The sequence below is a fragment of the Panthera pardus genome, unplaced genomic scaffold (assembly GCF_024362965.1).
Source record: "Panthera pardus isolate Hobbes unplaced genomic scaffold, ASM2436296v1 HiC_scaffold_18, whole genome shotgun sequence".
NCBI lineage: Eukaryota > Metazoa > Chordata > Mammalia > Carnivora > Felidae > Panthera > Panthera pardus.
The window spans coordinates 14933726-14961258 of NW_026526743.1; the positions used below are offsets into that span (position 1 = coordinate 14933726).

General features: G+C 55.3%; 2 protein-coding genes across 16 annotated transcripts; both read left to right on the top strand.

Moving 5' to 3' along the window:
- Positions 1–351: 351 nt before the first annotated feature.
- On the top strand, positions 352–9406 carry GMFG (glia maturation factor gamma). 4 transcript variants are annotated; one of them, XM_019432033.2, is made up of 7 exons: positions 352–644; positions 5264–5360; positions 5483–5532; positions 6370–6419; positions 8322–8404; positions 8914–8987; positions 9171–9406. In XM_019432033.2, coding segments are annotated over exons 2-7 (330 nt in total). In that variant the 5' UTR covers positions 352–644; positions 5264–5359; the 3' UTR covers positions 9243–9406. The 4 variants fall into 4 exon arrangements, with proteins under 4 accessions (XP_019287578.1, XP_019287576.1, XP_019287575.1 ...); XM_019432031.2 differs by lacking the exon at positions 352–644 and adding an exon at positions 717–825; XM_019432030.2 differs by lacking the exon at positions 352–644 and adding an exon at positions 4721–4839.
- Positions 724–26382, top strand: LRFN1 (leucine rich repeat and fibronectin type III domain containing 1). Of its 12 annotated transcripts, XM_019432020.2 has the most exons (6): positions 14342–14596; positions 17126–17243; positions 17792–17918; positions 19576–19630; positions 20050–21492; positions 24653–26382. In XM_019432020.2, the coding sequence occupies exons 5-6, from the start codon at positions 20087–20089 to the stop codon at positions 25560–25562; spliced, it is 2316 nt and encodes a 771-aa protein (XP_019287565.1). In that variant the 5' UTR covers positions 14342–14596; positions 17126–17243; positions 17792–17918; positions 19576–19630; positions 20050–20086; the 3' UTR covers positions 25563–26382. The 12 variants fall into 12 exon arrangements, with proteins under 12 accessions (XP_019287561.1, XP_053761932.1, XP_019287566.1 ...); XM_019432016.2 differs by lacking the exons at positions 14342–14596; positions 17792–17918 and adding an exon at positions 724–825; XM_053905957.1 differs by lacking the exons at positions 14342–14596; positions 17792–17918 and adding an exon at positions 724–825 and having other exon boundaries at positions 17126–17158.
- Positions 26383–27533: the final 1151 nt, after the last annotated feature.

Sequence of the window (27533 nt, forward strand, 5' to 3'; positions counted from 1 at the left end):
GCGCCCGCCAACGGGCGGCGAGGGCAGCCCGAAGGGCGGGAGGTGTGCGCGGAGAAAGGCGGGGTCCCGGCGGAGAGGGGAGCGCCGGGGGGTTGAGCGAGGCCCAAGAGGCCCGCCCCCTGCGCGGTGGGATTGGCTGGCCGCGGGGCTGACGGGCAGGCGGCCCCGCCGGGGCCTCGGGGCCGGCGGGCGGGGAGGGGGCGGGGCGCGCGCGGCGTTGCCACGGGCAACGGGCGCGGCGGAGCCGGGGATTGGGCCTCCCGGCCCGCAGGGGGCAGTCTCGCGCGCGTCTCCCTCGGCAGCCGCTAGCTAAGTCACAATTCCTGAACCTGGTGATCGGGCGGGCCTCCCCGCCGCTCTTGCACGCCCGGCCTGAGGCCTGGGCCCAGCTGGGCCGAGCCGCCAGGTTACGAGTTGGCGCTCAGGTTTCTGGAGTCTCGGCTTTTACCACCGCAGCCCTCTCTGAGCCTGTTGCTTCGTCTTTCAATTGGGACTAGGATTGAAAGAGACGATGCGTAGAAAGCGCTTGGCACAATGGAGGCCGTCAACAAATGGGAGTTGTTGCTTTGACTATTGTAATCTGTTCATTCCACAAACTTTCCTGGATCTGGTGACTAAGCGGAGCGGGGGCCCTCACCCAGAAGGTGACAGAGAAATGGCTTGTTAGAGGAACTCAAAGAAAATGCGGTCGGGGTGGATGGAGTGTAGAACTCCAGGCAAGGAGCGGTGGGAAATGAGCTGTGGCCAGGTGTTTGGCCGCTTGAGGGTGTTTGTCTTGAGGACACTAGGGAGCCATGGAAGGGCTTCAAGCCAGGGAGAGTCATGGTGAGTTGCGGGTTTGGAAAGATGGCTCTGGCTTTCATATGGAGCATGGATTGGAGGAAGTAGAAAACTGGGGGCCTTCAGTCTCGGGAGGCCTTTGGGGTGGGACTGGGGCGTTTGCACCAGGGGGGACTTTAGGAAAGGGAGGGGGTGTGGACGTGGGCGGGGGGGGGGGGGGGGATGCCCAGGAGGCTGAGTGAACCTGCCCTGGGACTGGCTGGCTGCAGATGGGGAGAGAGGGTGAAATCCAAGAAAAGGTCCCTGGCTGGGGCATTGGGGGTTGGTGGTGCCTCCCAAAACAGGTCTGGAAGATTCTGAGCCCAGTGCGGGCCACCCAACAGCAGGGGCCAGGAGGCTGCATAGCCCTGGGTCTGGAGCTTAAGAGAGAAATTGGGGCTGGGAACCAAGATTTGAGGATCACCAGAGGTGGTGACTGAAGTTGTGGGTGTTAGCGATCTAGCCTGGAGAGGGCATGAGGGTGAATGGAGACAAGGACCCAACAGAACCCTGACAGAAGGGGACACCTAAGGTTTAAGCAAAGGAATCGAGAGTCTCGAAGATTGGAAAGGAGCAGCCAGACAGAAAGGAAGGCGTGAGAAAAGGTCATTTCATGCCAGGGTAGGGGATATCACAAACCCCATCCACTACCCTTACATTTAAGCAAAAACGTTCACACCCTATAGAGTAGTTGTGCTTGAAACACACACAAAGACTCATTTATTCATCCAACAATACTTAGGTACCTAATATGTACGTGTCAGGTGCTGTTCAAGGTTCTAGAAATTCAACAGTGGAACAAAGCACACAAATATCTCCGCCCCACACTTACGTTCTGGTTGAGGGGACACAAACAATAAATAAATAAATACACTGTGACTCAGTGATAGTACTATGGAGTAAAATAAAGCAAGCTGAGGGGATGGAGTGATGAGGTCAGCACTATTTTCGATGGGGAAAGACCTCTTGGATCAGATGAGATTGGAACAGGTATCTGAAGAAATGAAGGGGTTCGGGCACCCAGGTGGCTCAGTTGGTTAAGCGTCTGACTTTTTTTTTTTTTTTTTTAATGTTTGTTTATTTTTGAGAGAGAGAGACATGGCAGAGCAGGGGAGGAGCAGAGAGAGAGGGAGACACAGAATCTGAGGCAGGCTCCAGGCTCTGAGCTGTCAGCACAGAGATCCGGGAGATCTCTGACCTGAGATGAATCGTGAGATCCATGACCTGAGCCGAAGTCGGCTGCTTCACCGACTGAGCCACCCAGGCACCCCAGCATCTGACTCTTGATTCTGTCATGGGTCATGATCTCACGGTTCATGGGTTTGAGCCCCGCATTGGGCTCTGCACTGACAGTGTAGAGCCTTCTTGGGATTCTCTCTCTGCCCCTCCCCTAATCTCTCTCTCTCTCAAAAATAAATAAGTAAACATTAAAAAAAAAAAAAAAAAAAGGAAACGAAAGGATAAACCATAAGGGGAAGAGGGTTCCAGGGAGAAGGAACAGCAAATGCAAAGGTACAGTGGCAGGATTATTTGCAGAACCACAAAGAGGCTAACGTGGCTGGAGTGGGGTGAGCAAAGAGGACGGTAATAGAAGACAAGGTCCAAGTGGTAATTGAAGAGGGGTGGTGGCAGATAAAGGCCACCGTAAGGACTTTAGCTTTTACCCAAATAATATGGAACCATAGGGGGATTTTGACAGAGGAAGTATGTCGTATGCCTTGGGTTTTATTAGGATCCCTCTAGCAGTCCTAGAGAGTACTCTAGAAGAGTAGACTGTGTGAGGGGAAGCAGGGGGACAGTGAGGAGGCTGCTGGGAGAGTGAGGACAGGGAGGAGGCTGCTGGGCAGGACCAGAGTACAGGCCATGGTGGTGGTGGGGAGGGTGGGAAGTGGGCAGGTTCTGGTTACATTTTGAATTTCAGAACCAGGAAGTTCTGATGTATGATGAGCTGGGTTAAAGATGACTGAGATCCATGGGGCGCCTGGGTGGCTCAGTCAGGTGGGCGGCCAACTACAGCTCAGGTCATGATCTCGCGGTCTGTGACTTCGAGCCCCGCATCGGGCTCTGTGCTGACAGCTCAGAGCCTGGAGCCTACTTCCGATTCTGTGTCTCCCTCTCTCTCTGCCCCTTCCCTGCTTGCTCTCTCTCTCTCTCTCTCTCTCTCTCTCCCAAATAATAAACATTTTTAAAAAATTTAAAGATGACTGAGATCCAGGTGGACACATCCGCTGGGCAGCTGCATGTAGGAGTCTAGAGTTCAGGGAGAGGGCCAGGCTGGAGAAATACTTAGGGTGTCCCCTTTGAAAGCTGAGAAACGATGAGATCAGGAGGCGAGGAAGGTAAATAGAAAAGAGAAAGGGACAAAGGACTGAGCCCCTAGAACACCCCACTGTCAAAAGGAAGAATCAGCAAGAGAAGCCACGAAGGAGCAGCTAGAGGACTCGGAGGAAAACCAGGCCAGGGTGTTGTTCTGAAAGCCAAGGGAAGAAAGTGTATCAGGGCACAGGGAGTGATGGACGGTGTCACGTGCAGCCGACAGCACATGACAGATGAAGACTGAGAATTGACCTTTAGGTCATTGGTGGCCCTGACAAGGGTATGTCAGGGAATGGGGACAGGAGTGACCATCTGCTGGGAGAGAGTTGAAGAGAAAATTGGGAGGAGGAACTGCAGGCAGTGAGCGTAGACGATTCCTTCTAGAAGTTTTGCTAAAAGGGAAGGAAATGAATGGGCAGTGGCTGGATGGAAGATAGGATTCTTAGTGTTTAAAAAGGAAGACATAACCCCACACGGAGGCCGAGAGGAAAGATCCAGTGGGGGTGGGAACATTGGTGATGCAGAGAGAGGGAGGACAGCCACAGTGAGACCCGTAAGCAGATGGGACAGGGTGGGAACCAGTGCCCAGGGAAGGGCTTGAGGAAAGCTTGTTCACTACACTTGTCCATGGGGCCAGCACAGCGGGCCAGCCATTGTGGAGCTGGGACCTGTGAAGATTCTTTTTTTTAAATGATTATTTATTTTTGAGAGAGGCAGCAAGTGGAGGGAGAGGACAGAGAGAGAGAGAATCTCAAGCAGGCTAAGCGCTGTCAACACAGAGCCTGATGCGGGGCTCGAACCCATGAACTGAGAAATCATGACCTGAGATGAAACCAAGAGTCCGGCACTTAACTGACTGAACCCCCCCCCCCCCCCAGGTACCCCTATGAAGAGTCTCTTTGGTTTGCTTATATTTTCTCACTGAAATACATGGAATTTTCCCATACATTACATTCCCTTTTATTTCTCCTTTGTATGACGGGACATTATATTGATTTGGGGGGAGGAATTTATGTACATAAGTAGGTTACATAACCCAGGAATTTCATTTCAGAGTGGGAAAGGGGCAACACAAAATGCACTTAAGAAAAAAGGGGGGTACCGGTCTGACAGAATTGAACACCACTGTTGTAGGGCCGATTATTAGGCCCCCGAGGTTGAATGGCAGGCAAAAAATTCACCATCACCTGGGCTCTGTGGAGCCTCCCATTTCCCCATCAGCACAACAAATGACAGTTTGATTAGCAAACCTCCCTAAGTTCCCCCTTTTCTGCTCCAGAATTAAAATATTCCAGATGGGAGAGATCCAGGAAAGCTTCCTGGGGGAGGGGAGGAGTTAAAGAGCTCACTGTTATCTACTCTGTATTGAGTGTGCCCACCATACCAGGAGGTATGCGAAGCTATCTTATCCTCACAAGAAGCCTGAACCAGAGGGGCGAAGTTATTTAGCTAGGACCACACAGCAAGGCAGCATTCGAACCCAGGTCTAGGTGATTGCAAAGCCTGGGAGGTCCTGGCAGATGAGGGGAAGGAAGGAAGGGGAGGGGCCTTCTGAGACAGTTGTCCCAGAATGGGCATAAACAGGATGTGGTGGTGGATGAAACCTTTCCCCTGCCCCACACCCCGCCCCCTGAAGCCTTGGTCCCCACCCCTAGAAGACAGCGGAACTGAGAAAAGAAGAGGCCTGTGGACAGAAAAGTCATGGTCAGGGGGCCGGGGGTTGTATGGGAAGGGCTGGGGGCTGGGAGAGTGCCTGGGTGAAGGTCAGGCTGGGGGATAGAGGTCAGGGGCTAGGAGGGTGACCCCTGTGGCAAAGGGCCTGGCTGGGGGGAAGAGAGATGCCATTTCCGGGTTTAGCCCCAGGCAGGCAGATCCTTGGGTCCCCTTGACCGTTCCCCAAGTGTGCTTGCTGAGAGGGCTGGAGTCCAGCCTCTACTCTGCACCCCAAGGGTGTCCATGGTAAGGGACAGCGTCTGCCCTAAGGAAAGGACACTTTTTCCTAATGTTCACAGAAGCATCCTATGAGCCGTCAGGGCCCTCCTCTTTACTAGTGGAGAAACTGAGGTTTGGGGAAGGGGACAGGGGCTGGGTCCAGGTCAGCACATCTATTCTTGGGCTTCTCTGGCAGTCTGATTCCCTCGTGGTGTGCGAGGTGGACCCAGAGCTAAAGGAAAAGCTGAGGCAATTTCGCTTCCGAAAAGAGACGGACAACGCAGCCATAATAAGTGAGTGTCATCTTCTCCCCTGGAAGGATGGGTGAAGGGGTGGGGACAAACGAAGTCTGCGCCAGTGTCACGGGCTGGCGGATGGAAGGGGCGTCTAACCCCTGTGTGCCATCCCTCCCCAGTGAAGGTGGACAAGGACCGGCAGATGGTGGTGCTGGAGGAAGAATTTCAGGTGAGGGGCTGGGAGGGATGGGACCCCCCCCCAGAAGTGCAGGGTGGGACTGCAGGTGGGAGAGCCAGGGGGCTGGAGCTGATGCTCAGAGCTTGACACTGGGGGCCAGAAAGGCCTGGGGGTCAAGTTCCCGCTCAGTTGTGACTCGAGGCAAGAGATTTCACCTGCATGGGTCTGTTTCCTCATCTGTGAAATGGGGATACCGGTCCCTCTCACTCAGGGTTGTCTATGGATTCAATGATTTAATCCTTGTAGTGGGTTTAGAAGAAGGCCTGGCTCAGTGAAATGATGATGATGACGGTGACGATATTTTATTGGCACTTAAATGAAAGTTTCCAGAGAAGTAAAAAAAAAAACAAAAAAAAAACAACGAGTGGAAATCCTGTAAAAGGGTAGAGCCCACCCTTTCTTTCCTCGCTGTCTTTATCAGTAACATGGGGATGATAATAAAGCTTACTTCATAGTATCGCGGTAAGAATTTGGGGGAGGGTGGCCCTTGGAGGCTGACGCTGGGGCTGATCGACGGGAGGGGGATTGGCCAGGAGCTGGGCTCTCTCAGGTCCTCTGAAAGGCAGTGCAGCAAATGGTTACGATTTGAACCCAGGTTCAAATCTGAATCCTGCTGCTCGCTGTCTGCAACCTTGAACAGGTGTCGTAACAACTCTGGGCCTCAGTTTGCTTACCTGTAACGTGGGGGTAATAACAGAACCTACCCCCACAGCATTGTGGGAAAGGTCAATGAGTTGATCTATGTGTGTTTCTTAGACCAGTGTCTTGGCAAGTGCTTGGAAGTGCTTATTTAATGTCAGTCTTTTCTCCCCACCCCCCCCCCCCCAGAACATTTCTCCAGAGGAACTAAAAACAGAGCTGCCAGAGAGACAGCCGAGGTATTGTGGGGGAAGGAAGGGGAGGGTCAGGCCAGGGGGAGAGGGGTGATGATGAAGGAACAGACAGAGGGGCCCCTTGGATTCCTGTCTCAATCACGGGTTCTGATCCGTGTTTGAGGCCACGAATTCACACCCCAGGACCTTTTGTTTATTGCAGAGTTTTAGACTGACAGTCACGTGACATTAGAGCTGGATTATTTTTTTCTTTGGGTACAAACTTTGTTAGATTTTGGTCTCCTTATTGCATTTCATTAAACAAAAAATGAAAACAATTTTCCTTTTTCAACGCACGAGAATATCTGGGGCGGCAGAGGAGTTATTTGACCCTTAACGATTGGAGGGAATCCTGTGCGAAGCCACACGAGGCTGGTGCTTTTTGTATGGAGGAGCTCTTTGACCCTTCTATGAAATCTAGTCCGTTTAGAGTTTTCATCTCCACTGGGGTGAATTTTGGGTGCCCCGGGATTGCAACCCTCAATCTCAGGCTCTAGATCTCAGCCAGGATCAGCTCCCTAGGTATCTGACAAGTATAGTCACATTGGGCCTCATCCACAGAAGGGAAGCCTCAAACACAGGGCTTTTTTTTTTTTTTTAAGTTTATTTACTTTGAGAGAGAGAGAGAGAGAGAGCAAGAGTAGACAAGGGACAGAGAGAAAGGGGGAGAGAGAGAATCCCAAGCAGGCTCCACACTGTCAATGCAGAGCTCGATGTGGGGCTCGAACTCACAAACTGTGAGATTATGACTTGAGCCAAGATCAAGAGTTGGATGCTTAGCTGACTGAGCCACCTAGGTGCCCCTCGAACACAGGGCTTAATGCTCTGCGGCTGCCTGCCATCTGGAAATTTTTTATGGTTTTACCTTTGAATTTGTGTTTTGTGTAAGGGTCTGATAGGACAATGGAGCATGTGCTGGAGACTCGGAGCCTCCTCTGGCTCACACATGGTCCCTCCTCCAGCCCTGGACAGCTTCTCCCCTGGTCACTGCCACCCAGTGAGTGCTGCTGCCCTCTGCCCCAGTCAGGGGCCTGAGTGCACATGTCGGGGGCGGGTCAGAGTCAGGGTCAAGGTTGGCACACGCCCCCTGCATGACAAGTTCCAGGATTTGTCTGCAAGCATCTGTACTTCCCCTGCGTGTGTGCTCATGCCCAAGAGAGCCTGACTTTATGTAGCAAACGTGAAAAGACTGTAATCACGGGGCGCCCAGGTGGCTCAGTCTGTTAAGCATCCAACTCCAGATCAGCTCATGATCTCCCAGTTTGTGGGTTCGAGTCCCGCATTGGGCTCTGTGCTGACAGCTCAGAGCCTGGAGCCTGCTTCGGATCCTGTGTCTCCTTGTCTCTCTGCCCCTCTCCCATTCACACATGCTTTCTCTCTCTCAAAAAAAAGTAAACTTAAAAAAAACAGAAAGACCACAGTCAGTCTGGAGACAGACTGCAGAAGAAGAACAGCCTTTCTCCTGCCTTTAGAACAACAGGCCCCATGTTTGCACTGGGCTTGGCAAGTTATGTGGCTGGCCCTAGTCTCAGGCCAGAGATCTAGAGCTCTGGACAGTACTGCACAGTGCTTGAGCCCTTACACTCCGGCACTGAATTTCCTGGGCTCAAATCTTTCCTCTGTCCACAGAACCTCGGGTAAGTGACCTTCCCTCTCTGGGCCTCAGTTTTCCCATCTGTAGTATGGGGATAATAATAGCACTTATGTCATCGGTTATTGTGAATCGAACAAGCACCTCCTATTTGATTTTCATTTTGCATTTGAGGCCAGTGTCCTGGGTCTCATCTGTTAACCCTAGGCTCTCAGACTCAGGCAAGATTTCAAGATTGTGGGCTCCGGCAGGCAATGGGCCCTGGACCCGGGCGCCAGGCCGAAGTATTGAATTTGAATCCCCTTTCACTGGTGTAGGTTCGTGGTTTACAGCTACAAGTATGTGCACGAGGACGGCCGAGTGTCCTACCCCTTGTGTTTCATCTTCTCCAGCCCCGTGGGTGAGACACAGCTGACACCTGTCCTGATAAGGGGGGGTCTTAGATGCTGTGTGTGCGGCATGTGAGAGTGTGTATGTGGGTGCAGGTACGTGTGAGCGGGCACTGTGTGAATGTGCGTATACGTGACTTTGTGAGTACGGGAGCGTGTGGCGCATGTGGTGTGTGCGTGTGTGTGGTGTGTGGGTGTTGGGAGGGCAGCGGGGTGGGGGTGGGGGTGGGGGCTCAGATTCTTTAAGAATCCACCCATACTCCTCAGTCCCAAGGTGTATAAGCAAGTTAGCCTCTTCCTTTTCCTTAGAAGCCCTGTCTGGCCTCTAAACCATCTCCAGGAACCCTCGGATTAGCAAGCCCCCGAACAAGTCCCAAAGCTCTGAGTAGAGCTTCAAGAGACCACCTTGGAACAGCTCCCAAGACCCTTAGAAAAACTTCAGGGCCTGTATGACGTTGCTAGGGCCTTAGTGATAACCTGGGTCCCCCAGTTATGCTCCCTTCTCCTTTTTCCCATGCAGGCTGCAAGCCTGAGCAACAAATGATGTATGCGGGGAGTAAAAACAGATTGGTGCAGACGGCGGAGCTCACGAAGGTCTGGGCCTGGGGCTGGGGCTCCCCAGTGTTAGGGAGGAGGAGGGGGAGGGTCTGGGCTTCCAGGTCTGAGGGAGGATGGGCTGAGGGTCCGGGACTCCCAATTCTGAGGGAGGAAGGGGCCAGCGTGCTCGCCCTCTGAGTTCCTGATTGGATCTCAACGCTGAGACCTCTCCCCGCCCAGGTGTTTGAAATCCGCACCACTGAAGACCTCACCGAGGCCTGGCTCCAAGAGAAGTTGTCTTTCTTTCGTTGACCTCTGGGTTGGGGAACTGAAATCCTCATGTCTGAATTCCTGAAGAGACGGGGGACTCGGACCCCTAAGGACCTGAACATCCGAAACCCTAAAGAAATTAAAATGCAAGAACTCCTCAGCAGGAGGAGTTTAATTTAAAGAAATTAAAATTCAAGAGATCCTCAGCTCTCAGTTTGTTTCTCATTGTGGGCCCTAGCCGACAGTCCCTGCAGTACCGGCCTTGGGCCAGCAGAGGGCAGGCAGACCAAGTGGATGGCCGTGAGTCCCAGGAGGAAAAGAGGATCCCGATTTCTCAGAAAGGGAGGGGCCTGTAGGTTTTTCTAGGGTGTGTGGGTGTGTGGCTGGGTGGGAGGATGGAAGGGGGGCTAGGTTTCCTGGAGGAATGGGAAAATATCTGAATCCAGGAGGGGCCACTCCCAAGGGGAATAAGGACACCTGGATTCCTGAGAGGAAAAACGAGGCCGAGTGCCCATTTCCCCTCCTCCCACTTTCCCACCCCCGGCTCTAGGGGCATCAGACATTAGCCTGCACCGAATGCTACTTTCCTCAGTGAGCCCCCAGGCAGGAAGAATTTAAAGGCAGAAAAGTTGTTAAAGGATCAAATGTAATTGCTTCAAGGGAGTTGCTGGGGTGAGTGGTTTGTGTGCGTAGGTAGGCCTGGGGGCCCCAGACTGGGGTAGGGGAGAGGATCCCGGACTTTCAGGGGACCCCTGAGGGGTATGAGGTTGAAGGGCAGGAAAGGGACACCCTACCCGCCCCAGTCTGGAGAGTTTTCTTTCTTCTGGCATCTCTGAGCCTTTGACTCTCTCAGGCTCTCTTTGTCCCTGAGGGACATTTATTGAGCACCCACGGTGTACCAGGCTCCGAGAGTTCTGAGATGGGCAGGTCTTCACAGAGATAAATCACCCTTTCTTTCTCTTTGCTTCTCCTCCTGGTCTCTGTTCCTCCCTCTGTCCCCAAATCCAGGGACGTGGGAGCTCCCTCCCCACCCCCCACCCCCCCTTCCAGGTTCCCTGTTGAGAGGTGTTCGTTGCCATGGAAACAATGACACAATGACCTTGGGTTTGGGCAGCCCCTCCCCCAGCCCTGTCATTCCTGGGGGAGGGTCCACAAGCCCAGCTCCAAGCCCTCCCCAGCCCTCCCCGCCAGAGCACACCATCCCCCTCACCACTCCGCTCAACTCAACACTTGCCCCCCTTGTTTCCAGACTGGACCAGCCCTTTGCAAAGGTAAGTCGCTCCCCTTTCTCCGCCCCCTGCCAGCATTTGGGGGAGGGGCGGATTTGAGCTCCTCTCTGACACCCGTCCTGGTGCCCTCCCCACCCCATCTCTGGCCAGGCACGTCTCTACTTCTCCCTCTGATCATGGCCTCTGTCTCTGATGGCTAGAGATGGAAGAAGAGGGCTGGGGATAGGAGGGGCCGTTCAATTAAGAGGCCAAGCAACTGCCCTCCTGCAGAGGTCTGAGAGGCAAAAGAACGTGTCCAAGGTCATGCACTTACGTGATCAAATTAATAACAGTTAACGCTCTGATTGAGGGCTTCCTATGTGCCAGGTACTTCCATAAGCACTTTATAGGTATTAACTCATTTAATCCTTACAATACCCTATGAAGATGGCATCCTTATTATCCCCAATTTACAGATGAGTAAACTGAGGCAAAAATTTTGGCAAAGCCAAAAGTAATTGCCTGAAGTCCCACTGGTAGTGGTTTGTACAGTTAAAACTTCCAACTCAAGGCTATCTGGTGGTCAATGGCCACTCCCTTTCTCAGGCAGGGGGTTTAAGGAATCAGCTCTTCCTCCTTCCCACGTAGTTGAACTTCTGTCGGCATCCAGGCTCATGATTGCAAACAATCCAATCAGAAAGAAGCATGTACGAGGAGTTGCCCAATCAGGAGCAGGGAGTTTGGAAAGCAAGGACCAATCAGAGAGGGTGGCTCTAGGGACTGCCCAATGCAGAGTAGGTTTGGCTAGAGGGATTGTGGGGGAACCAATCAGAGAGGCCATAACAGAATACACTATCCAATGGAGAGTCAGCACAATGGGGCGTGGCTCTAGCTTTGGGGCCACTCCTTCAAGGGGCCCCCAAACAAACTAGGGACCACTTTCTCTCCACCAACCTTCTCCTGGGCTTCCGCAGATCCAGGCTCCGTAATTTTTAAATCCAGGCTGTAGGTTTTCCCTGGGGGCACTTCTCCTTGCTAACCTTCAAGGAAAGTAGGGCTTATGTTGGAGAGGAAGAAACGGGATTTAGGGCAGAACTGAGAATGGCAAAAGGACTAGGCAAAAGGGACCAGTGCCTGGCCTGAAAGCTAGATGCTTTTGGGGTGGAGTTTAAGGTGCAGGGGGGAGTGCAGGGGCTAAGTGTGGGGGGATTGGTGGGCGGACCTAGGCCTGAGGGGCAAACTTAGGTCAGAAAGGGCTGGGGAGTTTTGCTTTGGGCGGAGTCTTGGAGACAGGGTGGACCTAGGCATGGGGGCGGGGCCGAACTGTGGAAGTGTGAGAATGGTTTTGGGTCTCTATTAGAAAATCTGGGTCAGGAATCAAGGCAGAGGGAAACTTCTACCTGTTGTCCTCTTTTCAGGCCAATTCACATTCCCTGACCTTAGGGGACATTCTCTACCCGCCCCCCCCCCCCACCCCGGGGTATCCCCCTTCCCTTCCAGTGACCCGAGGCTGGGACATTATGTTTATTGCTGAGTGTGGCCCCTGCAGTGAGTCTGGAGTGGGCCCAGCTCCCAGGCCTTCTCCTAAGAGGCATTCAAGAACACGTCTTTACTGAGCACCTCCTGGGTGCCGTTCATTGTTGTGGACACCGGAGAAAAGTGGTGCCCATGCCACTCCCCTCAGGAGGCTTATAGATCAATGACTAGACAATAGGCAATAAGCAGATAAGTAACACAGTAAAGAGGCGAAGAAGCAAACACGATGATTAACAAGCCATGTAGGAAATAAAATGAGGTGATGTGATAGATAGAAATAGTGGGACCTGTTGGGACTGTGCTTTTGCTGCCTCCTTAGTCTCTAGGAGAGTCCTCTGGCTCACGTCCCAACATCTATTATGAAAGATTTCAAACAGGCAGCAAAGTTGAAAATAATTTTACAGTGAACACCCATATACCCACCACCTAAATTCTACCATTAATGTTTTACTTGCTTTATCATAAACCCATCCATCAACCCTTCCGTCAATCCATCTTATTTTTTATGTATTTCAGAGTAACCTGCAGACATGAGGACAATTGGTAGGGGTGCAGGTGTGAACTGGGGCTGGGAAAGGAAGGCCTCTCTGAAGCGACTGCATTTGAGTTCAGACTTGGATGAAAAGGAGGAATCACTACAGTGGGGAAAGAGTGCAAGGACCCCAGGAGCTGTGATGAACTGATACTGGAGAAGTAGAAAGATCATGGTTGGTTGGGACAGGGAAACCAGAGCTCTGGGAAGAGGTCAAGAGGTGGGCGGGGCCAGAGTTTCAGTCTGTGGGGTGGGGGTGGGGCTCTCTGCTTGGGCTCAGGCTCTTTGTTTCCCTATCTCTGAGGATCTCGGTCTCTCTAATTTTCATCTATCTTCTCATCCTGTCTTTTTCCCTCCTGTCCATCCCAGGTCCGCCCTCCCCTTCCTTTCCCTTATCTGTGTGACTTGAGGCAAGTTACCTAACCTCTCTGTGGTTTTATTTTCCTCATCTGTAAAATCAGGATGTGAGGGGGCCTCCTCGTCTGGCTCCTGGAAGGATTAACTGAAGTCATGTATGTGAAGCCCATAGAACCATTCCTGGCGCACAACAGTGCTGGACATGTGTCCACTTTTGCTGTTGTTACTATTCTCTCTCCGTGCTCCCAGCCCTGGACCTCCGTATCCCATCAGGGAGCGCCAGGAACCAGGGTGGGAGGTGGCAGTGGTGGTAGTGGTGGTGATGTTGGAATCTGAAGACTGAGGGGGGGATTGTGAGTGTCCTTCGGGGGGGCATCTAATGGTTGCGAGTGGGGTCAAGGTTTACTAGAGGGGAGGCTCTGCAGAGGTGCCCTTGATCTGGGGGTGGGGGGCAGGCAGGCTTTGTGCCATGACGTGACTAGGAAGAACTTAGGGAAGGGGTTTGGCAGAGGACCTTGATACAGTAGGATCCAAAATTGGAAGGGGTTGAGCTGCCAGGGAGCCAGGGACTGCTTAGGTGGATTTGGAGGGGAGGCCTTGCTGGGTTTGGGGGTCTGGTGAGTATCTCAGAAAGAGGTGGAGAGTGGCCAGAGACAGTGGGATTTGGGGGAGGGGCTAGGGGTCAGCTATTGAATAGGAGTTGGGCAAGAAAGGAGTCTAACCAAGGAGGGAGTAAGGAATCCTGGTATCCATGGAAGTCACAGGGAAGGGGAAGGGTCTCCCGGGTCCAAAAGAGAGAATAGGAACAGGAAGGATGCAGGGAAAGAATCTGGGGCAAATCAGGGGTTCTGGAAACCAAGGGGTGCCTTAGAGGGGAGCATGGTCTGGGGTCTAACTGGGGGTAATGAGGAAAGTTAGGGGGAATAAGAGACATTTTGGGGTCCTCCTAGAAACTAGACATGGTCTGGAGTCCCTATTGGGGGTCAAGGAATGGTGTGTGGAAGGACACTGCTGGGGTCTCCAAGAAGCAGTAGGATATGGTTTGGGTCCCCAGAGGGAGTAAGACATGATCTGGTGTCTCCCTAGATATTGATATATGGTTTGGGTCCTCTCTGGGGCGTGGTAACATTCATACCTGAATGTTATGGTATGATTTAGGGTCCCTGATGGGGGTGCTCCGGGTCCCCTTAGGTGCTGGGATATGGTCTGGGGTCCCCGATGGAGTATGGGGCAGAGTCTGAGGTCACCAAGGTGAGTAGGACATGGTTTGTGGTCCTGGGTGGCTGTAGGACATGGTCTGGGTCCTCCAAGGAGGTAAGGCATGGCCTGAGGTTCCCCTGGGTATTGGGACACGTTCCCGAGATCTCCGCCGAGTCCCCACGCCAGCTGGGGCGTGGTCTGGGGGTCTCTGGGGAAGCCGGCAGGGCTGGGGGTGGGACTGGGGAGGGGTCGGGGGCGGGTCGGCGGCTCCGCAGTGGAGAGGGGTCTGCGGCGGGCCCCGGAGCGGGGGTCTGGGCTGCGCGGCCGCCCCGCCCGCCCCCTCCGGTCGGCGCCCCCTCCCCCCTTGCGGCGGTGGTGGCGGCTGGGCTCCGGCGGCGGGCGGCGCGGAGGGCGGAGCTCGGCGGCGGCTCGGGAGGGAGGGCGGGAGGCGGGAGGGAGGCGGCCCCGCGGCACCGCGCCCCCTCCCCCGGCCCTCCCCCCACCATGGCGCGGAGCGAGGCGGCGGCGGCGGCGGGGCCGGGCCCGGGGCCCCCCCGGGCTGGGTGAGCGCGGCCCGCAGCGGCTGGGGAGGCGGCGGGCGGGGGCGCCGGTGGGAGCGCGGGTGTGAGCGTGCGAGCGTGTGAGTGTGTGTCCGCGGCGCTGCGGCGGGCCCGGCGTGCGCTCGCGCGGCCCTGTGTGTGCCCGGCGCCGGCGTGTGCGGCGCCCTGCTTGTGTGGCCATCCGGGTGTGTGCTGGGTGTCGAGCCGAGGTGCTGTGTCCGGCCGCGCGCGTGTGTCCCCCGAGCGGCTGCTCCTCTGGCTGTGTGTCTGGGGGGCTGTCGCGCGCCCATCGGAGGGGCTGTGTGCAGGTGTGTGTGCGTGGGTTGTGTGCCCAGGTGTGGGTCCCCCCCCCCCCCCCACGAGTGTGTGCGCGGGGCTGGCTGCGCTGGGTGTTTGTGTCCAGGTTGGATGTCCATCCGAGGGTTTGTGTAGCCGGGTGTGCCCGTCCTGGTGTCCATTTGTGTGTGTGTATGTGTGTGTCTGCGGGTTGTGTGTCTCCGAGGGTGTGTGTCTGTGCGTCCACGTCAGGTTCCCGGCCGGGGGCTGGGGCTCGTTCCTTGTGGGACCAGGCCTCTGTGTGGCTTTGGGGGATGGGGAGTTTGCCGCTCCCTCGGTCTATGTCAATTGGGGGGTCCTCAGCGGTCCTTGGGGGAGACGGCCATGTCTTCCCCTTCCCGGTGGCTGGGGGTGGGGGGGATGGGCGGCCGGTAGGTGGACAGATGGAGGGATGAGAGGCCGAGGGATGGACAGATGGGCCCGAGGGGAGGGGCACAGACCCAGCCCTTCCCCACCCACCCCACCCCAATCCCCCCCCCGCCCGCCAGATCTCCGCAGATGGGGCCGGACTTGCCGGCATACAGATGGCCAGGCCCGGGGACCTCTGGGCTGCCTTGTGGCGGGGGCTCTGGGACTCAGTCCCCCAACCCTTTGAGACTCCACCTGCCGAACTCTGACCTCAGGCCCTGGCTTGTGCCTTGGTTGGGGGTTGGGGGGGATGTGCTGGGAGGGAAGGATGCTAGGATTTCTTTGGCCTGGGAAGTAGGTGGGGTTGGGGCACCTCAGGGCCAGGAGGGATGTGTGTTCATGACTGTATGTGAGTGTGAATCTATGCCTATCTGTTGACTATGCTACCGTGGTTCAATATTTTGTATGCATTTTGGAAGTGTGTAAATCCCTCACAGGGCTGTTGTGTGAGCATGTGTCTTATGAGTGAACATCTCAGAATGTCTGTGCAAGGTGAATCTTTTTGTGCCTGTGTGCTTGTGTATCAGTTTTGTGTGTCTGTGTGTGCTTGTAGTTCTGTGTCATGTGTATGAGGTGTGTATCAGCTAGGGTGTGCATTTGGGCATCTGTTGGTGTGGGGATATATCAGTTTTGTGACCATGCTCATGGGGATATGTGAAGTTGTATGAGTGTGTATGAGTGTGTTTGGACGTTTAAAAGCATGCACCTGTGTATCTTTGATTGTGCAAGTGAGTATATGTTATATGTGTGTGCCCCTGTGTGTTGGCTAGTGTGCACGTGTTTCTCTCTTATAGGTGCATGTATCCGATTGTCTGCAAGAAGGCACATGGGTTTCTCTGTTGTGTGTGTGCATATGTATATATGAATGTGCAAGGGAAAGTCAATGTTGTACATGTGTGGTTGTGTGCAGGTTGTGTGCAGGTTGTGTCAGCCTTGAGGGTGTGGGTCTATGTTGTGAGTCCATTTATGTGTCAGTGTTGGTCTCTGGGGATTGGTCTATGTGCAGGGCGTATGCACACATGTGCCTGTCTTCCTGGCATAAGGCTGACCCCACTTCTTGGCCCAGTGAGATCTGGGCCCATGTGGTGTGACCCGTGGTATGCTGGGGTCCATCCAGGGGGTCCAAGGACACAAGTGCGTCCACATGTTGGGCTAAGAGGCCATGGAGGGTGGGGGGCACACATCATGCTGGTGGGTCCATGGAAATCCAGACGTAGAGACTTGGGCCCATGTGGGTTTTGGCATGTCCACACATGTTGGTGTGACAATGGTGTAATGGCAAGGATGGGGACCGCTGGTTCTTTTCCTACCCCCAGTACCATTCAGCTCTTTGAAGTTGGAGGACTAGGATGTGAACTCTGGAAGGAGGAGACTGGAAGCCTGGAATCCTGAATCTGAGAAGGCTGCTGGGAGGCCAGATTCCTGGGTCTTGAGAAAGGAAGAAACTGAGACCTTGACTCTGGAGTTTGAAGGAGGAGGAAGCTGGGGTTGTACACACCAGGGTGGAAGGAAGGGGAAGGGGCTGGGGTTCCTGGCCTCTTGAGCCCACAGAGGACAAAGAGTTAAAGTCCTGGACTCCTGGGTTTTGGAGGGTGAACAGTCCTGAGACCCAGACTCCCTGGATTCCAGAAACAACTCACTGGGTCTGTCTGAGCCTATGCAGAGCCTGCAGCAGGAGGGCTGAGAGAATGATCACACCAGGGACTTCCTTGGCTGAGATGGTCTCTGAGGCAGGTCTTCAAAGAGGAGCCAGAAGGATGCTAATAAGGTCATTTTGTTCCTTTGCAGGTACCGGCCCAGGCCCTAACTCCCTGCAGAGAGGTGAGTGGGGTCCCTCAGGCTGGGGAGAGAGATGTGGAGTGATTGGGCCTGTTCTGAGCCAGCTGGAGGCCTGGAGCCCTGCCTGGTATGGATTTCAGGGCAGGGTATGGCAGTGTCAAAAGGGCCCCGGGGCGGGGGGGGGGGGGGGGGAGGGGGCGGCCATGACAACAAGATCAGGAGCATCATGTTTGGATCAGGGCTCGTGGTGGAGCCAGGGCATGGGTGGTAGGTGGGGGTTTCGGGCCTGGAAGCATCTCCTCTCTGGGTGGGTCAGGTGGTTGGGACAAGGAAGTCTCCTGATGATATCAGTAGGGGTACAGAGAGTTTCGTGACATGAAGTGAACCTTGCATTTGGAGAGCGACATGGTTTACCATTTTGTGTGTGTGTGTGTGTGCATGCATGTGGGAAGATCTCCTGGCAGACTGATCGACTAGTGGCTGGGAGAGAGGCAGAGAAAATGATACAATAATGATGATGATGATGATGATGATGATGATGGTGATAATGTTAATAATAGGTGCTAACACTTATGTAGTGTTTAGTCTGTCAGAAACTATTCTGAACATGTTACAGTGTATTATACTTCGTCACAACCCCGTGAGGTAGGTGCTATCATTATCCCCATTTTACAGAGGAGCACACTGAGGCACAAAGAGGGGAAGTCACTGGATTCAAGTCGCGCAACGGGGAACTGGGGTGTGAACCTGAGCGGCCAGGCCCAGATTCTTTCTTGCAATGCTGCACTACCTCTCAAGAAATGTTAGCTATTTTCATTGCTGTTATTATCCCTTCGACTCGAGTCCCACCCCAGCTGTGGGAGGCCAAACCGGGCACTTCTGCTTCATAGGTCGGGGTTCTGAGCCTTAGAGACCCCACAGGCAGGCAGGTGCAGAGCTGGGCCTCCCAACTCAGGAGTTCCGCCTTTCAGGTTTTCCATTCGATACAGAGCTTTATCCCAGGAGGATCGCAAGACAAATTAATAGGGGGTGCTCAGAGATGGTGGGATGCCCTGCCTCTGCCTCTTTTTCTCTCTCCAGCCCGGGCGCTGTCCCTCTGTCTCTAGCTCTTCCTCCATTTTGGTCTCTCTGTAATCTCTTAGGATCACTTCCCGCCTCTCCCTCACTCTTCCTCTCCCCATCTCTTGGGCTCAACGCCCTTCTCTGCCTGTTTCCTCCTTTCTTAGTGCTCCAGCCTGTCTTGGTTTCAGGCTGGCTCTTTGCCTCTGCACCTTTCTTTCAGAGTCTTTCTCTTTTCCTTATTTATTTATTTATTTATTTATTTATTTATTTAAGCTCTTTGCCCAATGTGGGCTCGAACTCGCCACGCTGCGATCAAGGGTCACATGCTCTACTGACTGAGCCAGCCAGGCGCCCCTCAGATTCTTTTTCTTTTTGTCCCTTTGTCTCTCTCTCTGACTCTGTGTCTCTGTGTCTGCCAGTGCATCTCCCCCCTTGCCCACTTGTCTCTCCCTGTCTCTTTGCCCCTCTCTCTCTGACTCTCTTGGTCCCCCTCCCCACAGGCTGAAGGATCAGGGCCACAGCAGGCCACAGCCCCAAACTGCAGATCCCTAGGAGGTGGGCCAGCAAGGGACTGGGTGCGGGGTAGGGTGAAAACAGTTTCAGGGACGCCCCCTTCCCATCCTTCCCTCTTCACCCCCCCACCCACCCGGTGTTGTGATGGGAACTGACATGTCGTGGGCTGCAGCCGCCGCAGGGGAATCCCTGCCGGAAGGTTTTGCCTGGAGCAGAGGCATAGCGTGAGTGTGTGAGGGTGTGTGTGAGTGTGGGCATGTATGGGGCCTTGTATGTGCCCGCTGATGTGAGCGTGGAAGTCTGCCCGCTGTTTGGGAGCTCACCAGAGCCCAGGATGAAGCCAGGTTCAGAGAAGGACTTCCCAAGACTGGGAAGGAGACTGCTGTGTTTTTCTCAGCGCCTCCTAACTTCAGATTCCCTCTGCCACTCCCAAGGGTGTGTGTGGGGGGGGGTGGTGGTGGTAGTGGTTCCCCTTAACATTTACTGGATACTTACTGTGTGTCAGGCCCTGTGCTCAGTGGCCCCAGTGAATGAGCTCACTGAACCCTTGCAACAACCCAACAAAGCTGGTATGATTGTCATCCCGTTGTACAAATTAGGAAATTATGGCCTAGTTAGGGGAAATCATTGGTTTGCGGTCACAGAACCAGCTAGTGGGGAGCCAGGACTGAACCTGAGTCTGTTTGATTTCAGAGCACTTACTCTTAATAATAGTGCACACTTCTGTACCTGGCATATATTGGGCCCTCAGTGATCATGATGAGAATAATTACCAACATGTATTGGACACATTTTATGTTCCAGGCACGGTTCTAAGTACACTATGTTCATTGATCCCGTTAATCCTCACAGAGGTAAGGCCTGTTTTTATCTCCATTTTACAGATGAAGAAACCGAGATTCAGAGAGGTTCAGACACTTGCCCGAGGTCACACAGCTAGTAAGTGTCAGAGCTGGAATTTGAACCCAGGGACTATGGCTTTGAAATCCACAACCTTAAACCCTAGTCAACCCTGATTTTTAAAAATATTTAGTGGGTACTGGAAGGCCCAGACTGGGCCAGGTGTCACCACACCCCTCTGGTTGGAAAATCATGAGAGGTCTGGGCCTCCTAGAGGAAGGTCAGAGTTGGGATTAGGACCCTGGGGGTGGGGGGTGGAGGGCCGTGTAATTTACTAACCAGCATGGAAATATTGTCTGTTAACAACAAATGCATGCCAGGTGATGATCAGTCCTGCCTTTGTTCAGACTGGATGTCAGGAAGGCAGGGACCTGAGGCAGACTTCTAGTAGGACATCGTGGGTGGCCAGGCTGGTGGTCAAGCCCTGTGCCTGGATAACCCGTCTCGTTCCCTTGCAGGTCTCCCGCCCCACTCCTCCCGCCTTCCCTCTGCACCATGGCTCCAGGCCCCTTCTCCTCGGCGCTCCCCTCGCCGCCACCTGCCGCCCTGCCCTTTCTGCTGCTGCTCTGGGCCGGGGCATCCCGTGGGCAGCCCTGCCCCGGCCGCTGCATCTGCCAGAACGTGGCGCCCACGCTGACCATGCTGTGCGCCAAGACCGGCTTGCTCTTCGTGCCGCCGGCCATCGACCGGCGCGTGGTGGAGCTGCGGCTCACTGACAACTTCATCGCGGCCGTCCGCCGCAGAGACTTCGCCAACATGACCAGCCTGGTGCACCTCACCCTGTCCCGTAACACCATCGGCCAGGTGGCCGCCGGCGCCTTCGCTGACCTCCGCGCCCTCCGCGCCCTGCACCTCGACAGCAACCGCCTGGCCGAGGTGCGTGGAGACCAGCTCCGCGGCTTGGGCAACCTTCGCCACCTGATCCTCGGCAACAACCAGATCCGCCGGGTCGAGTCAGCTGCCTTCGACGCCTTCCTGTCCACCGTGGAGGACCTGGATCTGTCCTACAACAATCTCGAGGCCCTGCCGTGGGAGGCTGTGGGCCAGATGGTGAACCTGAACACCCTCACGCTGGACCACAATCTCATCGACCATATCGCTGAAGGTACCTTTGTGCAGCTGCACAAACTGGTTCGCCTGGACATGACCTCCAACCGCCTCCATAAACTGCCCCCCGATGGGCTCTTTCTGAGGTCCCAAGGTTCGGGGCCGAAGCCGCCCACGCCGCTCACGGTCAGCTTCGGCGGCAACCCTCTGCACTGCAACTGCGAGCTGCTGTGGCTGCGGCGGCTGACCCGAGAGGACGACCTGGAGACGTGCGCCACCCCGGAGCACCTCACCGACCGCTACTTCTGGTCCATTCCCGAGGAGGAGTTCCTGTGTGAACCCCCGCTGATTACACGGCAGGCGGGGGGCCGGGCCCTGGTGGTGGAGGGCCAGGCGGTCAGCCTGCGGTGCCGCGCTGTGGGTGACCCTGAGCCCGTGGTGCATTGGGTCGCACCCGATGGGCGGTTGCTGGGGAACTCGAGCCGGACCCGGGTTCGGGGGGATGGGACACTGGATGTAACCATCACCACCTTAAGGGACAGTGGCACCTTCACGTGCATCGCCTCCAACGCCGCTGGGGAAGCGACGGCCCCCGTGGAGGTGTGCGTGGTACCCCTGCCTCTGATGGCGCCCCCGCCGGCCGCCCCGCCGCCCCTCACCGAGCCCGGCTCCTCAGACATCGCCACGCCCGGCCGACCCGGTGCCAACGAATCGGCCGCCGAGCGCCGGCTCGTGGCGGCCGAGCTCACCTCGAACTCGGTGCTCATCCGCTGGCCGGCCCAGAGGCCTGTGCCCGGCATCCGCATGTACCAGGTCCAGTACAACAGCTCCGCAGATGACTCCCTTGTCTACAGGTGGGTGCTGCAGTCCCAGGACCTCTACCTCCTCCAGGGGCCCACCCTCCCATCTGCCCACTCCGTTGGCCTTCTTGCTCAGCTGTGGTTCTCTGGATGGACATGCGGAGTTGTCTTGGGCCCTCACCCGCCCTGTCTCCTCCTCTCTAGTTCTGTCTCCCTATCTCTTTCTGGTTTTCCTGTGTTTAGTAAATCTTCGTCGAGGACCCACACGAGCCAGACTAGGGCCGGGCACTGGAGTTATAATAGTGAACGTGCCCAGCAGCATCCCTGCTCTCTGGGGTTCATGGTCTAGGTCACTGCTGGCCGAGGGTGCTTGATTCTGCACCTTGTCAGTTAAATATTTTGGAACATGAAATATTCTCACACACTTAGATTAACCCATACCAGTGTCACTGTTAGCAACACATCAGGTACATTATAGAACAGGGAACGAAAAGTATGAGAAAAATATATAAATGACCATTTGATCCTCCCTACTTTGTTGTGAAGCAATGATGATACCCCCTCCCATTTTATAGACACACCTGAGTTATTTCCACCATCCACTGGGTTAGCAGCCCTTGCCCTGGTGTGGACAGATCTGTACAGCATAGACAGACATTAAAGGGCTACTTTCTCCCATCAATTCTCTTGCTTGTGCCTCTGTCTGTCCCGTCTCTCCCTCCTGTCCTCATGAGGCACCAAGCCCCTGCTCCGTGCTAGGCCCTGTGCTATCTCATTTGAGCTTCCCAACTCTGCCGTGAAGCAGTCATGATCCCCCTTCCCTTTTTATAGACAGGGAAACTGAGACTCAGTGGGGGGAATCACGTGCTCAAGGTCACAGAGGAAGTGACCAGGATTCCAGCCCTAAGCCTTCTAACTCCTAATCTTGCCCTTTATACATTGAACACACATTTATCGAGCCCCTACTTTTTGCCAGGCAGGGATTAGGGGAGAAGGATAATACATTTCTGTCAATAGCTTTTAGTTTCTGTGTCTCTCCACCTCTCTGTTTCTCTTCTTCTCTAACTCTTAGCCTCTGTGTGGTGCGGTGAGGGGAGGTTCACAGACCCTCGGACCGTGCATGTATGCAGATGTTGGTGGCCCTGTGTCCCCAGCAGGGCAACAAACCCCTGTTCTCTTCCTTTCCCCTCAAGGCCACAGTTCAGTCCTCTGTCCCCCATTGCAGATGCCTGTGCTACGGTGCTGCAGGGGTTAACCTCCTCACTGCTGCCACGGGGTGGAGGTGACATCCAACCAGAAGCCTGCTCTGCTGCTTGCTTGCGTCTTGCAGCCAATTAGAGACACATGGGCTGAAGCTTTCTTAAGGAGCCAGCCTCTGTCCTTGAAAAGTGGGGAGCCCCTAGCAACTGGTTACTTTGGGGGAAAGGAGCAAGACGAATCCAATGCTCTTTGGGAGAGGAGATGAGAAGAGGAGGAAGACTTGCAGCCAGGGGCCCAGGGCTGGAAGGGGTGGGGGGCAGTGTGTGAAATGGCAGGCAGGGGGTGAGTTGGAAAAGCGGGTAGGCCTTTATGGGTGGGGGGGGGGGATGGGGACCATACTTGAAATCTTTTGGTTTGAAGGGTGGCTCTGGCTATAAGGGAGCTGAGGTGGGCTTCAGGACCAGAGATGGCAGAGGTGGCTTGTTAGAGAGAATGTGAAGTTGCTGAGGGGCTAGAGGCCTGTGGGGGGGGGGGGGGGGGGGGCGTGGCCTTTCAGAGGAGATGGAGCTCCTGCCACATGGTCTTGGGCAACAGTCCTTGTCTCTGGTGACCCACTATGAGATTTTTAGGTGAGGGGAGCTTGTGAGGTTGAGTGCTGGGCATACAAATCCATGTGGATGTGGCAGTCCTGGCTTAGCCAAGGCTGGATGTGGCCAACAGCACAGAAGAGATGTGCCCAACAGGAGAGGGTCAAGGCCTAGTGGGAATGCTCTTCCAGCTGGGGAAGAGTGCCATTGGCAGTAAAGTGTGAGCCACGGTGAGGGTGACTGGCCAGCACTGGGTGGGATCCAAGCTAATCATGGTGAAATTATCCAGTGCCAGGCTTTAGGTAGGTGAACTCATTCATACTTCACACTTTCTCTATGAAGAAGACAGAAGAATTCTTACTGTCTCCATTTTGGGGAAATGAGGCACAGAGATGTTAAGAAACTTGCCTAAGGTCACAGAGCTAGCAAGGGGCAGCAGAGAGACTCAAACACAGGCCCCCAGGCTTTGTCGGCATAACCACTTCTTTGCACTGCCCTCATTAGAAGGCAGGGGCCTATAGCAAGAGAGTGGCATGCTTGCTTGGTTACCTTTGACCCGATTGTGGATGAAATTTACCCTGGGGGCATGATTTCACGACCTCTGGTGGTATGGGGCACAGCATGAACACAAGGTGATCGATATTGCAGGACACGCAAAGAGCGGACATGGTCCCAGGCACAGTAGGGAAACCATCTGTAGTAGGCCCTGTGGAGTGTGGCTTGGAAGTGATTGGTCAACCAGAAGTGGAGTGGCCTATAGCCAGGTCCCCTTGGTGGGTGGGAATATGTAGTTGAGGGGCTTGGAAATAGACAGAGGAGGCTAGATGTATGTACCCAAGGTGGGAGGTGCAGATGAGGGGCGTGGCCTGTATCATGGTTTCCCGGAAAGGATGGGAATACGAAGAAAAAAGAAACTAGAAGAGCATCTGTTGTCCCAGTAGGAGTAAGACAGGGGGTGTGAGTTGACTTCGGTGTCCACTTGAGGGAGGATGGGACGTGCAGGAAATAGTATTGGGGCCCCTTCAAGGATGGAAATCTATAGATCAGAGACTCTGAATGGCAGTTGACCCACATTGAAGGCATGTTCCTTAAGGGCAGGATTTAAAAGCTATAGTACTCCTCCCAGGCAGGGTCCAGGATATGTAGACGAGGGAACACGAATGGCAGATATTATCGTAGCAGGTGATGAAACACCACAGGGAGTGGTTCTGAGGTCTGGGCTTGCAGATGAGGGGCGTGGCCTGTAGCAGTGGTCCTGAGAGGATGTACATTTGCTGCTTGAATGGCTGCTGTTGTCCCATAGAGAGTGAAATATCGGTAGGAATGCATGGTTTGTTCCCTGTTGGTCACCACGGAGGGGACACGCAAATGAAGCGGTACCGTTCATAGTGGAGCTAACCCAGTGCTGATGCCGTCCCCTCCTGCAGGATGATCCCATCCACCAGCCAGACCTTCCTGGTGAATGATCTGGCAGCAGGCCGCGCCTACGACCTGTGCGTGCTGGCAGTCTACGACGACGGGGCCACTGCACTGCCGGCCACGCGAGTGGTGGGCTGTGTGCAGTTTACCACTGCCGGGGATCCCGCGCCCTGCCGCCCACTGAGGGCCCATTTCTTGGGTGGCACCATGATCATCGCCATTGGGGGCGTCATCGTCGCCTCGGTCCTCGTCTTCATCGTTCTGCTCATGATCCGCTATAAGGTCTACGGCGACGGAGATGGCCGCCGCGTCAAGGGTACCTCCAGGTCGCCTCCGCGGGTCAGCCATGTGTGCTCGCAGACCAACGGCGCAGGCGCATCGCAGGCCCCGCCCCCGCCGGCGCAAGACCGTTACGAGGCGCTGCGCGAGGTGACGTCCCCAGCTGCTGCAGCTTTGGCGGTCGAGGCGAAGGCCGCCGCCGCCGCCGAGATGGATTCCACCGAGCCAGAGGCCGTCCTTGGACGCTCCCTGGGCGGCTCAGCCACCTCGCTGTGCCTGCTGCCGTCTGAGGAAATCTCTGGGGAGGAGTCTCGGGCCACGGCGGGCCCTCGGAGGAGCCGTTCCGGGGCCCTGGGGCCGCCGGCTTCGGCGCCCCCCACTCTAGCTCTGGTTCCTGGGGGGGCCCCGGCCCGGCCGAGGCCGCAGCAGCGCTATTCGTTCGACGGGGACTACGGGGCACTCTTCCAGAGCCACAGTTACCCGCGCCGCGCCCGGCGGACAAAGCGCCACCGGTCCACGCCGCACCTGGACGGGGCCGGAGGGGGCGCGGCCGGGGAGGACGGAGACCTGGGGCTGGGCTCCGCCAGGGCACGCCTGGCCTTTACCAGCACCGAGTGGATGCTGGAGAGTACCGTCTGAGCGGCGGGCGGGCGCCGGGAAGCCTGGGTGCCGCGGACAAACGCCCAGCCACCCGGACGCTGGGGCAGGACTCGGGGGAGAAAGCACGGCGCCTAGTGGTCAGACTGGAGGGGGAGACGCGCCCTTCTCCTCCCTGAAGGGGGCGAGGCTGCCTCGTCTGCAGCTCTTGGCCACGCCCCCGGGCCCGGGGGAGTTAGGGGGCGGGCAGCCGGGCCCCCCTCCTCCAAGGACTCCTCGTCCCCCTCCTGCCCCTCCCCCCGCGCGCTCGCGGACCTCGCTGGAGCCGGTGCCTTACACAGCGAAGCGCGGGGAGGGGCAGGGCCCCCCCGACACTGCAGCACTGAGACACGAGCCCCCTCCCCCCGCCCGGGACCGGGGCAGGGGCGAGGGGCCCATTTCTTGTATCTGGCTGGACTAGATCCTATTCTGTCCCGCGGCGGCCTCCAAAGCCCCCACCCCCACCCCATTCACCTCCCTGGTCCCGTCGGGTCTGGCTTGGGGTCCCCCTTTGTTCCCTTCCTCTCTGTCCCGCCCTATGTCGTCTTTGTCTTATGTCTCTGTCCTTCCCTATTTGTCTCTCTCTGTCCCGCCGTCTCTTCTCCCTCCCATATCTTGTCCAGTCTCCCTCTCTCTCCTGATTACCTCTTCCCACTACACACTCTCCCGGGCAGGTCCCACTGGAAGGACCAGAGTCTCCCCTATCCCTCCTTCTTTCCCCAAATAAACCCCCACATGAACAAGATCCAAAACCAAATCCTCCCCTCCCTGCCGGAGCCGGGACCCTCCGCCGCAGCAGAATTAAACTTTTTTCTGTGTCTGAGGCCGCTCTGCTGACCTCTGTGTGTCCGTGTGTTTGGGGGGATATGTGTGTGTGATCTGAATTACAGCGTGCCGACTCAAGTGAGACTGGAGGAAGGATGGCTAGTTGGGACCAGGGATACTTGCAGATAGTTTCCCGTCCTCTGACTTAGAGGTGGGGAATAATAAAAATGATAACAGCTAACATTTAGTGAGCGCTTACTATGTGCCAAGCACTTAAGACATTTAATCCTCTGAACAACCCTAGTACACCTGCACTGTTATCCTGTTTTGCAGATGAGGAAATTGAGCCCAGAAAAGTTAAGTAACTTACCCAAGGTCACATAGCCAGAACAGAAGGTAGCAAAATTGGGATTGAAAAAGGCAGGCAGCCTGACTTCTGAGTCTGTATTCTTAACCATAGAACTCGACTGCTGAGCAGCTTGGTGGATGTTCATTCTGCACATGGGCTAAGCACAGCTCAGCTCTCTGAGGTCAGACCGCTAGCTGTTTGAAGTGGATATGTTTAATCCCATTTTACAGTCAGGAATCTGAACCAGGGAGAAATGAAAGGCACTATCCCAAGGCCCCCAGATGAGGAAATAGGGTAGCTGGCAGTTTGACCTCAGTATCGACTCCTCTCTACTACACTATATTGCCTCTGGCATCCATCTGGAGGCCAGGGAATGGCCCCAAAGACCTTGGTTAGCTGAGGGTATCCAAAGTCAACCTGGGGGAGGGGATGAGGGAAAATGCTCATTGGTCACTGTCTGGAATGTGAGGGATTCTAGGTGCTAGAGTTTGCTGGGAACACAGAGAACGGTGTGTGGGGAAGAGTTTCTCAGGGGAGGCTGAGGGCTATGGCTGGGGAAGGGAAGTTGGTCCGATGGGGGTGCCCCAGCCCTTGGGGAGAAAGGCTTGGCCTGCGGTGAAAACTACTCCTTGATCCTGGAGAAGGAGGAAAAAGGCTTCTTGCCAGCCAGGGGCCCCCTGAGGCCCGGAGAGGAGGAGAGAAAGACGGAAATAGAAACGAAGCAGGAGGGAGGGGGATGGAGCTGGGCAGACAGGGTGGGAAGCAGCAAGGACAGAAGCACCAGCAACTCACATGCCATGAGGCTCCCTCACCCAGTGGCCCAGCCACACTTCTCTCAGTCATCACGACTCCTGGCTACT